General features: G+C 36.0%; 1 protein-coding gene across 8 annotated transcripts in view; it reads left to right on the top strand.

Annotated features, from left to right (window-relative positions):
* The window catches only part of LOC123319565 (neurogenic protein mastermind-like), a 131,072-nt gene extending 119,216 nt beyond the window's left edge, over positions 1-11,856 (top strand). For 7 of the 8 annotated variants that reach the window (XM_044906605.1, XM_044906607.1, XM_044906610.1 and 4 more), the window contains 6 exons: positions 2,772-3,231; positions 4,586-4,795; positions 5,434-5,724; positions 7,296-7,517; positions 8,980-9,221; positions 10,568-11,856. In XM_044906605.1, the coding sequence (XP_044762540.1) occupies positions 2,772-3,231; positions 4,586-4,795; positions 5,434-5,724; positions 7,296-7,517; positions 8,980-9,221; positions 10,568-10,840 (1,698 nt within the window). In that variant the 3' untranslated portion in view covers positions 10,841-11,856. The remainder of the gene's footprint in view (positions 1-2,771; positions 3,232-4,585; positions 4,796-5,433; positions 5,725-7,295; positions 7,518-8,979; positions 9,222-10,567) is intronic. The other variant, XM_044906608.1, reaches the window with a different exon arrangement.
* The last annotated feature ends 1,195 nt before the right edge of the window (positions 11,857-13,051 follow it).

Below are 13,051 nucleotides of genomic sequence, written 5' to 3'. Positions count from 1 at the left end.
ATGGAGGATCTAGGGATAGGTGCAAATCTTATTATGGCTGTTAAAAACTACTATAAACAGAACCATGCTAGAATTAAATTAGGGATTAAGCTGACTCATTCCTTTGAAACCTCAAAAGGCCTGAGACAGGGCTGTTGTCTGTCCCCAACTCTCTTCAAGATTTATTTGGACAGATCCCTAGTGAGATGGACAAAAAAATGCAGGAATATGGGAATTAAAGTGGGAGATGATAACCTGTTCACGTTGTACTTTGCTGATGATCAGATCGTAGTAGCCGAAGATGAAGACGACCTTGCGTATATGGTCCGAAAACTGAAGGAAGAATATGAGTTGGCGGGATTGACCCTGAACATGTCCAAATGCGAATATCTCATAGTGGGCGACGAAGAAATCAAAAATCTGAACTTGGACAATGAAATGATTAAGGGAGTAGAAAAATGCAAGTATCTGGGGGCTATTCTGAATAAACAAGGGAACAGTAAGGACGAGATACAGGAGAGAATCAATAAAGGAAGAACCGTTACACGCACACTTAATTCTCTGCTGTGGGACAAAAATATAACTAAGAGTACCAAGAAACATATATACAGAAGTATGGTGCAAAGTGTAGCACTGTATGGGGCGGAAGTGTGGGATGTATCGCAGATAAATAGGAGAAAGATTATGGCAACCGAAATGGATTTCCTTAGAAGAAGCTGTAGACGATCAAGATTAGAAAGAGTTAGGAATGAAATTATAAGAGCAGAAATGGATATGGGTCGGTCAATAGCGGAAGAGATTGAAAGAAGGCAATTGGTTTGGTTTGGACATGTAAAGAGAATGCTAGACGACAGATGGCCCCGAAAGATTTTAGAATGGGTACTACCGGAACGAAGGAAGAGGGGAAGACCACGGAGAAGTTGGAGGGACGATGTGGAAGAGGCGATGTCGGCCAGAGATCTGGAGGAGGATACATGTCACGACAGGAAAAGATGGAAGTTGGGGACGGAGAAACGGCGACAGCTGTAAAGAATCCGTGATATATATATATATATATGATTTATGATTTTTGGTACATTTCATTTGATGAGTTTTAACTTCTGTCCAAAAAAAGCTTCACCTTTGAAAACATCCTGTACAGGTTGTATTTCTTTGTCTGTGAGTTAATTTGAGGTTTTCTGAACACTACTTGTTTATTTCAAACTAGCTGACCCGGCAAACCTAGTTTTGCAATTTAAATTATTTCTAGGGTAGATAATAATAACTAACTCATCGTGATTGCTCGATTGGTCGTAAGAAAAAGGAATGCCTTTTTTTCTGTTCTGTACAATTTTTTTTGGAAATATTTTGTTATATAAACCTTGCAGTAACAATAATAAACACAACAAAAAAAGAATTGTCCAATTTGGTGCGATAGTTTGAACAATAAAGCATTTTGAAGTAAACCATAGATCCTCTTTTATTAATATAGATTATTTTATTTCAAATATACATATACATCATAGTTTATTGACTCTGTTTTATTATTATTTATTATTCAATTTTAGTGACTTTTAACTATTCGATCTATATCTTTTATATTTATCTTATTCGTGTTTATTTAAAGTTTTGTATTTATGACTTGTGAAAGCAAAAACTTGTTTTGCAATATCACCAATAAAGCTAATCTAATGTCCCAAATTCGATGTCCAATGAAAGGATCTCGGAAACTAGATGTTTCCGTATGTTTTTTTTAAGAGAAATAGAGAACTGTAGCCTTCTTTGAGCCTTCGTTTTTGAGTTATTAGGAAAAATTAAGATTTTGATGATTTCGAAAAGTTCTCATAACTTTTTTGTCTTTGAAGTTGCAGATCTAAATCTTGAACCTTCTACAGGAAGTAATCGACTGATGATCTTGAAAAATTTGACACTTCTAGATTTCTAATTATCTGGCAAAGAATTAATTATAATTGATAAAATTTGCATACTTCATTATTATAAATTATTATTTTCTAACTGCTTCGAAAACTTCGGAAAATGCTGAATGATTACGGAAACAAGCCTTGTGAGGCTTGTGATGTGATATAATTTTTCGCGCTGTTTACTCGAAAGAACCGAAATTTCGTAAATTATTATCCAACCGGCTCAACGTTTTTCTGCTGAGAATCGAGATACCTTCTCAATAATGAATAGTTAACATTAAAAAAACAAAACTTTGCCTCATAATTCGAAACCTAACAGAAAAAATTGAAGATTGTCAGTGGATTATTCGTAAAAAATTGTCTATGAAAGGTTCAAGTTTCAGATCTGTAACTTCAAAAAAAATTATTTTGAGAACTTTTAGAAATCGTCAAAATCACAGTCAATTATATTTTTTCAATTTTATAAAAAGTGGAGGTGACTGTTATTTTTTGACAAGTAAATCCAACTGCCTGAAATTATTTCTGGAAATCCAATATACAATGGGATGCTACATTATCCCGAATTTGAATTGGAGGATTTTCATCTGGATATCTATTCTAGGCTTTCTAATTTTTTGAATTCATTTATGAAAATTACGCTAGGTTCGAAACGTATGTACATCATGAATTTTGGTGCCCATCTGTATGACGAGCCGCCCTCACGGAGCATTCATGATATAACCGCTAAATTTATTCCAGAAGAGTATGAACACGACGTTTCTCTCTATCAACATTGTAGACCTTGTTATGTCATTCGTATAATATATCCTACTAATTTCGAACGAAAGAAATCCAGATAGTAAACCGAATGTAGTTTCACAAAAGTTTAATTTAATATTCATCCATTTCCAGGTTTCCGCTGGCCAGCATCTACAACTCTCTGGTGACATCAAGGGAAATGTCTCCATTGCCACACATCAAGGCTTGCATTTCAACCAGCAACATCAATCGCAAAACAACTCCTCCCAGCAGCAGCAGCAACAACAACAACAGCAGCAGCAACAGCAGCAGCAGCAAAATGCCCAACAGAACCAGATGCCCTCCCAGGCGCAGTCTCAGATGGGCGGAAACAACCCCCAAAATGTCCACGGCAATGTAAATATGAACAGCCAGACGGGCATGAACAATCCCATGATGTCAAACGCTCAACAGCAACAGATCCCCACTTCCCAACATATGGGGTCCCAGCAGGGAGGCATGGGGAACCCAATGCAAGGGATGCAAAACATGGGAGGCGTCGGGATGCAAGGTCCAGGACCAGGTGGGTACTTAGTGAGGGAAATGAAATCAGGTGTTCCCAGAAAGTTTGTAGGTAGGTGTCATTTTTTCAAAATTTTTAAGCCAGATGGTTTGGTAGGTCTTCCGACCAAACTTTTCGGGTGTCTTTGTTGGTGGATCATACTCAGCAGAACTCTGTCAGAGTAAGACTTTTGTAATCGAGAGATTTACTGAGGGGATACCGGGAAATTTCAGGAGAGCTTTATCAGAATGAAGAAAGAAGTATGCGACAAAGAACTAAATTACATGTTTTCTTTACCAACGTTTTAGTGGTCAGTTCAAAAAGGGAAAATGAACGTCAGAAACCACTAATTTATATGGGGTTTTCATTATAATTCAATTCAATCAGTTGGTCACCACGGAAAGTCAGAAATTTTTTTATTCTTCAAACGGAAAAAAAATTTAAAATTTGTTTCATTGAAAAACGAATATTCATCCATGTTATCAACTTTCCGAGGTGTAATTATCTCTTCTATGAAGTTCTACATGAAGAAATTTCTCAAAAAGTCTCGCCATTGGCTACAATTCGTATCCTGGTGAAATTGAAAAAAGACGTTCTTTAAATGTTGCCATCTTTTCGACGAAAGTAAAGGTAAGAAGTTTCCCGTTTAAAGGCCTCATCTAGGTGCTAGGTTTCCGTAATTGCCAATTCCCTGAGCTCTGGCGAAGTGTTACTGTTATCCATATCGCTATCACTCTATTCTTGATTATACTGAACACTAACATTCAGACAACGAACCTAATTCACTGGTAAAATCTAGCCGCTTTCGTAAAGAATTAATTTGACAACATCAAATGACAGTTATTGTCACAGGCACTTATATTTTCATCAAATTCTGTATTCACAAAATTGATTCAATCTTAATCACCCCGGGATCTAATATATCACTTAGTGACGAAACCCAGACGAAAAGTAAATCAGTACGAAAAGTACTCGCCTTCAAAAATAGTCGACTTTTCGTTTGGCAATGTGTACGTGATTGTCACTTTTTATTCAGGTCGATGAAAAAATACTTCAATACACTTTGAATCCATAGGCAACATCGTAAAAGATGTCAAACGAGAAAACTAAGTTGCTGTCTTTCACTTTCAACCGATCCCGATTTCTCCTGAAATGGTATGTTTACAATGCCAGCGCTGATTGAGTGTTTACTTTTAACGTGTCGATTGCAGCTTTAAGTACCACTCGAAGCACACTCGACTTCGCCTCATCCAAAGAATGTTTCGCAAACACCGCCTAAAAGTCTCTGTCAAATTAATCGTGGGATCCTGGAAAACATCAATTTTACCAGATTCTTGAAATTTCCCGGCCAACCCATTTGTTCATAACCGATTCTTTTAATAGGCGAATAAAGAAACAAATTCAAATTGTTACTATGTTTTTCTAGGGAATATGCAGCCTGGCATGCAGAACCCTGGAGGAATGTCTTCTGGAGGTATGCAGAGTGGCATGGGCGCCATGGGCGGTAATTCCATGATGGGCGGATCACAACTACACCCATCGATGGGTGGCATGAACGAAACTTACTCCATGACTCAAAATCAAACCATCAATTTCACACAGCAGAGTTTGAGACAAAGAGCAAACGGCGTAACAGGTATGTCATTTTTTATTGAACTTATAATACATTATGAGGTAATTTTTTTAAATTCACCTTTCATCCTTTTTCTCAAACTCTTCCATGACTTCGTTATAGAAAAGCGGATGCTGCTACAATTCCCTAATAAGATTTTCTATTGCTGAAATGGTTGACTGTTAAGTTTCGCAAGTTGGTCTTCATCCTTTTCAGCGTTGAAGAACTACCGTTCTAACACTTTTATCGAGTTAGCATTTCGGATAGTGTGAGGATCGGCTAGGAATTTTCCTTGAGTAGTTTTTATTTCGAATTTTAGGAGACTGATGAATACTATTGTAACATGAGTATTTACATATTCATTGTGGGCATAATGTTATGGTACAGAGTCTTTATTAATGATCCTAACATCGCAGAGTGTCCGTTGAAATATTGTTATTTTCGAGATTTCAATAATTTTCCCGAAATTTCAATAATTATTGGGACTACAGTAATTATAATTGTAAATTTCGAATTTCCATGATATTTAGAATAATTCGGAGCCTACTGCGATGTTCAAATCATTTATAAAGAACGCGCGTTATGAGTTCCGATTTTTTTTCTAGAAAGTACATAAAATACAAAAATGTTTTCATCGATTAATTTTATAACTTTCCACTCAGCTATGGGATCGAACATGGGCCCGAACCCCGGAATGAACCCCATGAATGCCCAGATGGGCGGCAGAATGATGAGCCAGCAACAACAGATGGCGATGGAACAACAGCAGAAGCTGTTGCAGCAGCAGCAGATGTTCCGGAATCAGCAACAACAGCAAGCTGCCGCAGCAGCCATGCAACAGCAACAGATAGCCAGACCCCCACCTCCTGATTACAAAACCAGTGCTGGAATGATGCAGCCCAGATACGGTGCAGGAATGAGGAGAATGCCGCATCAGCCCATTCCTCCATCAGGTTAGTTTATGAGTTTTATTTGTTAGGCCAGTTAAAATTTCAAGATCATTTTCATGTGCTTTGACAACTTGAAGAGTAGTGATACCTATTCTTGGTACTAAGCGACCACGGATGGTAGTTCAACTACAGAAATATAGTTTTTCTACAAGCGTGCGCGTTCAACCTTTTTCCCGCACGCATTTCAAGTTGCAAAGAGTCACTTTTCCAAAACGTGCGGGAAAAACGCCTGCTATTTGGATTAGCAGGGGTTTTTCCCGCACGCAAATCTTATAGAATAAATTAAATTCTATCATGTCTCTATGCACCGAACGTCAACGATGAGTAACCCATGGTAACGACATGCAAAATTACGTCTGTCATTTTATATGAATCAATCAAATGAGATATGATCTGTATCGTGCAATTGATATATTTATATATTTCAAACGCTTGTAGAAAAAATATTGTTCCTAACTCTTGCGGAAAGTGTCTTGCCCGCACTTTATAGGAAAATAACTATTTTCTACAAGCGTGCGCGTTCAACTTATTTCCCGCACGCATTTCAAGTCGCAAAGAGTCATTTTCCCAAACGATGCGGGATTAACTCCTCCTATTTCGTTCCCGCACGCATATGCCACCTGCTCGTCAATCGGCACCCTGTAGCTTGAATTACGAACGAGTCAGTTGAAGAGATTTGAAACTTACTGCCAGTTTTATAACAAAATCTATACTAATAAAGCTCCATTTAGTTCTACTCAATATGGCACTAACATCCACTTTCATAATCAAATTTAAAATAACTTTAAGCTTAAAGCTACCTTTACTGTCATTTTTACGTCCAGTTTCATAATCAAATTTAAAAGTCACTTTAAGCTTAAAGCTTCCTTTACTGTCATTTTTAGTAGGTTTAAAGGAAACTTTAATATTAAAGCGACTTTAGGTTTGATTATGAAACCGGCCGTTAGTAGGGTTAAAGAAGGAGGCTTTAAAATTAAAGCTATTTTTGGTTTGATTATGAAACCGGTCGTAAGGGAAGCTTTAAGGTCAAACGGGCTTTAACGTCCAGTTTCATATTCGAATTTAAAGTCACAAGCTTAAAGCTTCCTTTACTGTCATTTTTACGTCCAGTTTCATAATCAAATTAACGTCCAGTTTCATAATCAAATTTAAAGTCACTTTAAGCTTAAAGCTTCCTTTTTAGTGTCATTTTTAGTAGGGTTGAAAGAAGCTTTGAAATTAAAGCGACTTTAGGTTGGATTAAGAAACCGGCCGTTAGTTGGTTTAAAATAAGCTTTAAAATTAAAGGGGGCCATACATTCGATTATGAAACTGTGATTTTCAGCGTTATTTTTGTACATATTATCACGAGGAAAATTTTGATAAAAACTGTCGAATATCATTGAACAGGACCCGAAATTGGTTTGAGGAAAATATTTTTTTTATCTCCACCAGATTCGTTCAATACCTTCATTTTATTAATTTTTTTATGCATATTTATTTGGCTTCAATTTCTACGGTTAAACAGCTACTGAGAACTTACTTCCTCGCCACAATACTAATTAACTGAGCATTAAATTGAATACTTATTTCAGGACCCATGATGAGGCCACACAACGTTTACATGCTGCAACAGCAGCAACAACAACAGCAGCAACAGCAACATATGGCTTCTAGAAACATATACCCAAGGCAGCAGAACCCCATGGCCAGTCCTCTGGACAATATGCAACAGAAACCCGAATGGAGGCATCTGCTCTTGCAACAGCAACAGAGCCAAAGCTTCAGTAATCAGATTAGGCCGAGTTTCCAACACGGTAAGCGCAATTTCCTCTCATGAGTTTGGAAGTTTGTGGTAATTTAGGTACATGATTTCATTAGCCCTGAGATTGATACGGATCAGATTCATTTTGCAATAATTCAATTAGTGCCCTAGTATATCAAAGAGAAATATAGGCGGCAGTTTTAGATGTGACAAATGTATCATTTTGGATCATCAAACGAGGAATATGTAACATCACGACACGTGGTAAAATTATTGAAAGTCACAAGCGAAACCAAAGGCAACTTTGCTAGTAAAAGATCAGCTGAACAAACAATTTGTAATGAGGAAATTTCAGAAATGCAAGCAGTATCGATGTTTTCCCCAAAAAGGAGAAAAATAAGTTAGACGTTGCGATAGCTGAGGGCGGGTATCTCAATAAAATGCGGTAATTTCATGGTCAATTTGAAATGTGCTGCCTCCATTTTATTGGAGGTGATGTGCCCCATAGTTGTTCTTCCTGAATATTTTTCAAATATGTTTCTTCAAATCTACAGTTAATACAGATAAATTTTGGCAGCAAAAATTCAAAGGGTTATTCCCTGGACTATTCTAAGAATATTTTGTTCTTCGATGATTTTTGAAAACCCCCTTCATTTGAAGAATAAAGGGTAAGCCAAATTTGCGAGAGAACATTTTATCATTAAGAAGCACATGGAACATTGTTTAATCTACAATAAATTTTCAAAAGGACTTCTTCCAGCTTGAATATAAGCATTCAATATTCTCATCATTGATTACAGAACTCTTTCAAGCTCATCGGATTAGTTTCTAACTGATTTACACCCCCTGGAGTACCGTGAACTTTCAACCTTAGACAAGAAATAATCTAGGGGATTTAGGTCCAAGGATCGAATATGGTCCATCTCGACCAATCAAGCGATCATACTCATATTGAACAAGGTTGTCGCAAAATTTTCACCCTGTACCTTTGGAATGAAGCAGTTTTTTAGAAATCATCGAAGAACAGAATATTCTTAGAAACTCCTGGGGGAGGTTGAAATACGTCCGGTTTAAGCGAGGATTGAAACTACTGATAAATTAATTGAGTTAAACGACGAAAGGCTATGAAATATAATCAAAACAACGGGACCTCACAATCGACAGAATACTATGATGGCAGAGAGAAAAATATACGCAAATATCTACTTTTCGGTAGCCTTGTATGAAAAAGCTTAGGTCGTTGAATGCAGATGTCGCATCGATTTATTCAGTGCTTAGATGCACCCACTGGTTTTCAAGAAAAGATCGGCTGCTTCAAATAGTTGGCATCGTTGTTTGAGTTATGCGGTTCAGTCGTTTATAAATAACAGATAATCATGAAGAAACAACCTCTACTCGAAAACCTTTTTGAGCCCTCAGTTTTTTCCGTAACGATAAAATAATATCGAAATTTTTGCTCTATAAGGAGTATACCTTCGAAACTGTTTTATTTTATTCACCCATCTCTGTCGTAGGTTTTGGAATGAACCCAGGTAATAACATGCAGCAGATGACCTCGCTTCAACAACAGCAGATGCGAATGCAGCTCGGAATGGGCTCAGGAGGTATGGGTCCGGGCGGCCAGCAATCCATGGGTTCTGTGATGAACCAAGGACCAGGAGCTGGAGGTCCAATTGGTCAGATGGCCAGTATGAATCAGCAGCAGATGCAGCTAATGCAGCAGCAGAACATGATGCAGCAACAGCAAAACACACAGGTAGGAATCCTGGATTTTTTATGTAAACATGAAAAACTATGTAGCAAAGATCTATAATCTTTGCTATGTATACTTCATTCAACTTTATTTTAGCAGTCGGTTGGCCATGGAAATTTGACACATTTCACTCTGTATAGTACGAAAATGTGGGGTTATGAAGCTTGTCAAAACATTTTTGGGTTTTAAATCAACGCTAGGTTGCCCGTTCTACTTAAAAGTTTCTGTTATTACGTATTTTATCACAATGTCGAATCTCTTCGGAAAATATGTGACGAACATAATTGAAGTTTATACAAACTGATTGAAGGCATACCAAATCCAGTTATTTGCATGGAAAATACAAGAGATCAGTATAATATCATAATATGCACTCGCTTGAGGAGAGTTAATGTTCGTTATCTTTATTGGCTTATATCATTTGTAGATTTCGAAAATATTCACCCGAAGATGAAATGCATATGATGCAGTGGTTGGGAATGGGTATCTCCCGAAGGAATTAACAGATAATTATAAGAATGTTAAATTCTTCAACAAAAATCATCTTGCATCAATATAAGTAAAAGGAGTTGAAGGAAGTTTCAAGTTAAGATGCAATTTCACCGTTGAACAAAAATTTCACATGAATAAACAAGTAACAGGGCAACTTGCGCGTATTTGCGGCTATTCATCTTAATACATTGATGTAATTATAATAAATAGAAAAAAAAAAAATGAAAAAATGAAAAATAGAAAAATCCATTTTAGGGAACTTATTCTCCGATGACATTTATCGAAAATCCTGTAGTATACTTTTCGCATTAATTCACTCAAAAATAAAATTCTCAAATACCACCACTTTTTTGGGTCTTCCAATAGAAGGAAATTCTTTGTCATACTCTTCATTCACAATCTTTCTGATTGTGGAAATATTCAGCTGAAATATAAGTCTTTTAGATTCAGATGAAACATTATATAAATTCTCTTACATTGAATATGTTCGCTATCGTCTGACGTATTGTGGATTTTAGAATATCAGGGTATAACTATTTGAATGAGCGGACCTGAATTCTAAATAGCACTTCCTGAAACCTTGTCCCTTTTTTCAATCACTTTCGGCATTTTCGAATTTTCGTAATAGAAATTGATATTAGTTGTGGCTAAGATGTCTAAAACATCTTAGTTGTGGCAACGGCGTTATGACATTAACGACATTTCATGAGTGCCAACCTAACTTCGTTCTAGTTACAAAAACTTGAGAAAAATATTTCATGGCCAACCGACTGCTAAAATAAATTTGAATGAAGTATAGTTTATACTTCGGATGAATCAATCCTCTTTTATTCGATTAATTTTATTCCCCATTCTAGATGTCCATGACAAATATCCACATGCAACAGAGTCAATCCATTTCTTTGAACCAGGCGTTGCAACAGCAGCACCAACAACAGCAGAATAATATGAATCAACTTGTAAATAATCCTTCGGCTAACAACAATCCATTGAGCAACTTCAATCCAGGTGCTTCAGACTTCAATTTAGAGTTTCTGGACAACCTACCAACATCAGACTCTGCCCCTTTCACGGATCAAGAACTGCTAAATTCGTTCGACGCCGATTCGGGGTTCAACTTAGATTTTTAAAGTAATTTTTTTATATACTTCTGTTGATAATTTTTATAAAAGAATATTATATATTTTTGTAAATATTTATACGTTCATAGTTTAACGTGGCTTCTGTTAATGATTTCGAGAAGAATATATTTTTAATAATTCAGTACCAAACGGACAGTGTTGAATTCAATGGAATGAGATATTTTAGAATTTAAATGACGACCAGGCAGGTGCTGTTTGTAAATTACGAATAATGGCTTCCCTCCCGAAATTATATTGATTGTGAATGGAATAACTGATAGCAATATTCTGAAAAACTAAGGAATATTTGTATAAATTTCACGTTATACTAATTGTTATCTCTACCAATCATCGAGTATTTGGTTATTCGGCTTACCTGAATCAGAATAACAATGGTATGACAAATAAATGGATTCTTAATTTCTTTAATGGTTCATTTAATTTTACAGGCACATAGCAATATTTTACAGTTTCTCATGTTAATCTTCTTTGTTTCCAATACACCGATTTTTGTAAATGAATTTATTATGTAAAATTTTATAATCGACAAGCTTGAATGATTATGAAATTATACTGATTCACTTCCTGAACTGTTCGAAACATTCCAGAATTATTTTTGTACTGCTTTATGGTTTTATCCGTTGTTTAAAAATTCCCCCATTCTTTTACCAATTGTGAAGTGTGATGCAAGATCTTATTAATGGTTCTTTATCAGTTCCGCGAATTGAACACTGCCCATGAAAAATATATCGAAATATTGTACGGTTGTGTTTCCATGCATTTATATGTTATATATTCGAATTTGGTTACATTATATAGCGATTATTTTTCTGTTCCATTCCTGTTGAGATCGTTTGTCCATTAATGATTATCATATTGAGTATTATAACTTCTAGGTAATACAAATCTCGAGCGAACATAAAGTACACGAAATTTTCGAACATATTCTAAAGAAAAGATGGAACTGTATCAGAAAAAGCATTTATATAATAGTGAAATTAAATTAAAATAACAAATGTTATAAACTGTAGTTTTATTTACTGATATTTGAACTGAAAAGTTAATCTGATTATTGAATGATATTGTATCGTACAATTTTTCTATTTAATGGGTGGTTAATGTTAATGCTAGCCTGTTCCAATATCTCAATTGTTTTCGAACGAATGTTTGTGTAGATTCTGCCATTCTGCAGATTGAGTACTTCATGAACTACCGGTGATATTCCATTCCGATTGCCTTTCTCAGAGTTATTTAGTACTTACTAGCTGAACCGGAAAATGTTGTCCTGTCATGAATCTGGAATTCACCATAAGTGAGTAAGTTTAATATGTTGTCATATGCTGAAAAATCTAGGAATAAATAGTTACTTTCCTAACAAGTGCGGAAACCGCACGTTGTCCGAACGATGTGAAATAGAGTTTGGGCAAGCAGTTGGGTAACTCAACTGTAATGCTACCTACAGAGCCCGGTTAAACATTTGTTTGAATTTTTTTTGGGTGCCTCTCCCAAACACCACACATTAATCGATTTCAAGCGAGTTGTAGCTGGTTATTGCTGGTAATAATCAATTCAATGCAAACGTTCCTTCCGTTTGAAAAACAATCCTTCATCCCTTCTGAAACAACTAAAGGACGCAGTTGTGAATCTAAACCATCAGGGACCTGAACGAAATGGAATTAAAACTGTATCATTGTCCCAATTGTTTGAAGAAAATTGTATAACTTGATTGCAACATCACTTAACCAGGCTCGATTCTGAATATAAACCATCTGGGGCCTCATCCGAACTTATTTTTTGTGTCTTCAGGACAGAGGTTCATACCTAACTGAATTGTATCTACCTAAAACCTCTGATGTTCCTCATTCCTCTCGTAAAATATTCGGTGTCAATGTAATTCATTATAGGAATTAAATCATTTTATTTCAACTTGAGCACAATGGCTAACACCCAACTAAAGAATCTTACATCATCTGCTAATAGATAGGGTGTTTTCAAAGGAGAGACTTTTTTTTTTGACAGAAGGTAGAACTCATCAAAATAAGTCGTTTGACCAAAAATTGTCTATATAAAATATCCAAGATGGCTGAGATACAACCCCGACAAAATTTCATTTAATATCAAGTACGAGAATATGGAAGGTGCATAACACCGGCATCGCAAAAAAAAACAAAACATAAACATATGGCTGGACAATTAAATGGTTCAGTACCAAGTTCATCG

The sequence above is a fragment of the Coccinella septempunctata genome, chromosome 8 (assembly GCF_907165205.1).
Source record: "Coccinella septempunctata chromosome 8, icCocSept1.1, whole genome shotgun sequence".
Taxonomy (NCBI): domain Eukaryota; kingdom Metazoa; phylum Arthropoda; class Insecta; order Coleoptera; family Coccinellidae; genus Coccinella; species Coccinella septempunctata.
This window is presented reverse-complemented; position numbering and strand designations above follow the sequence as displayed.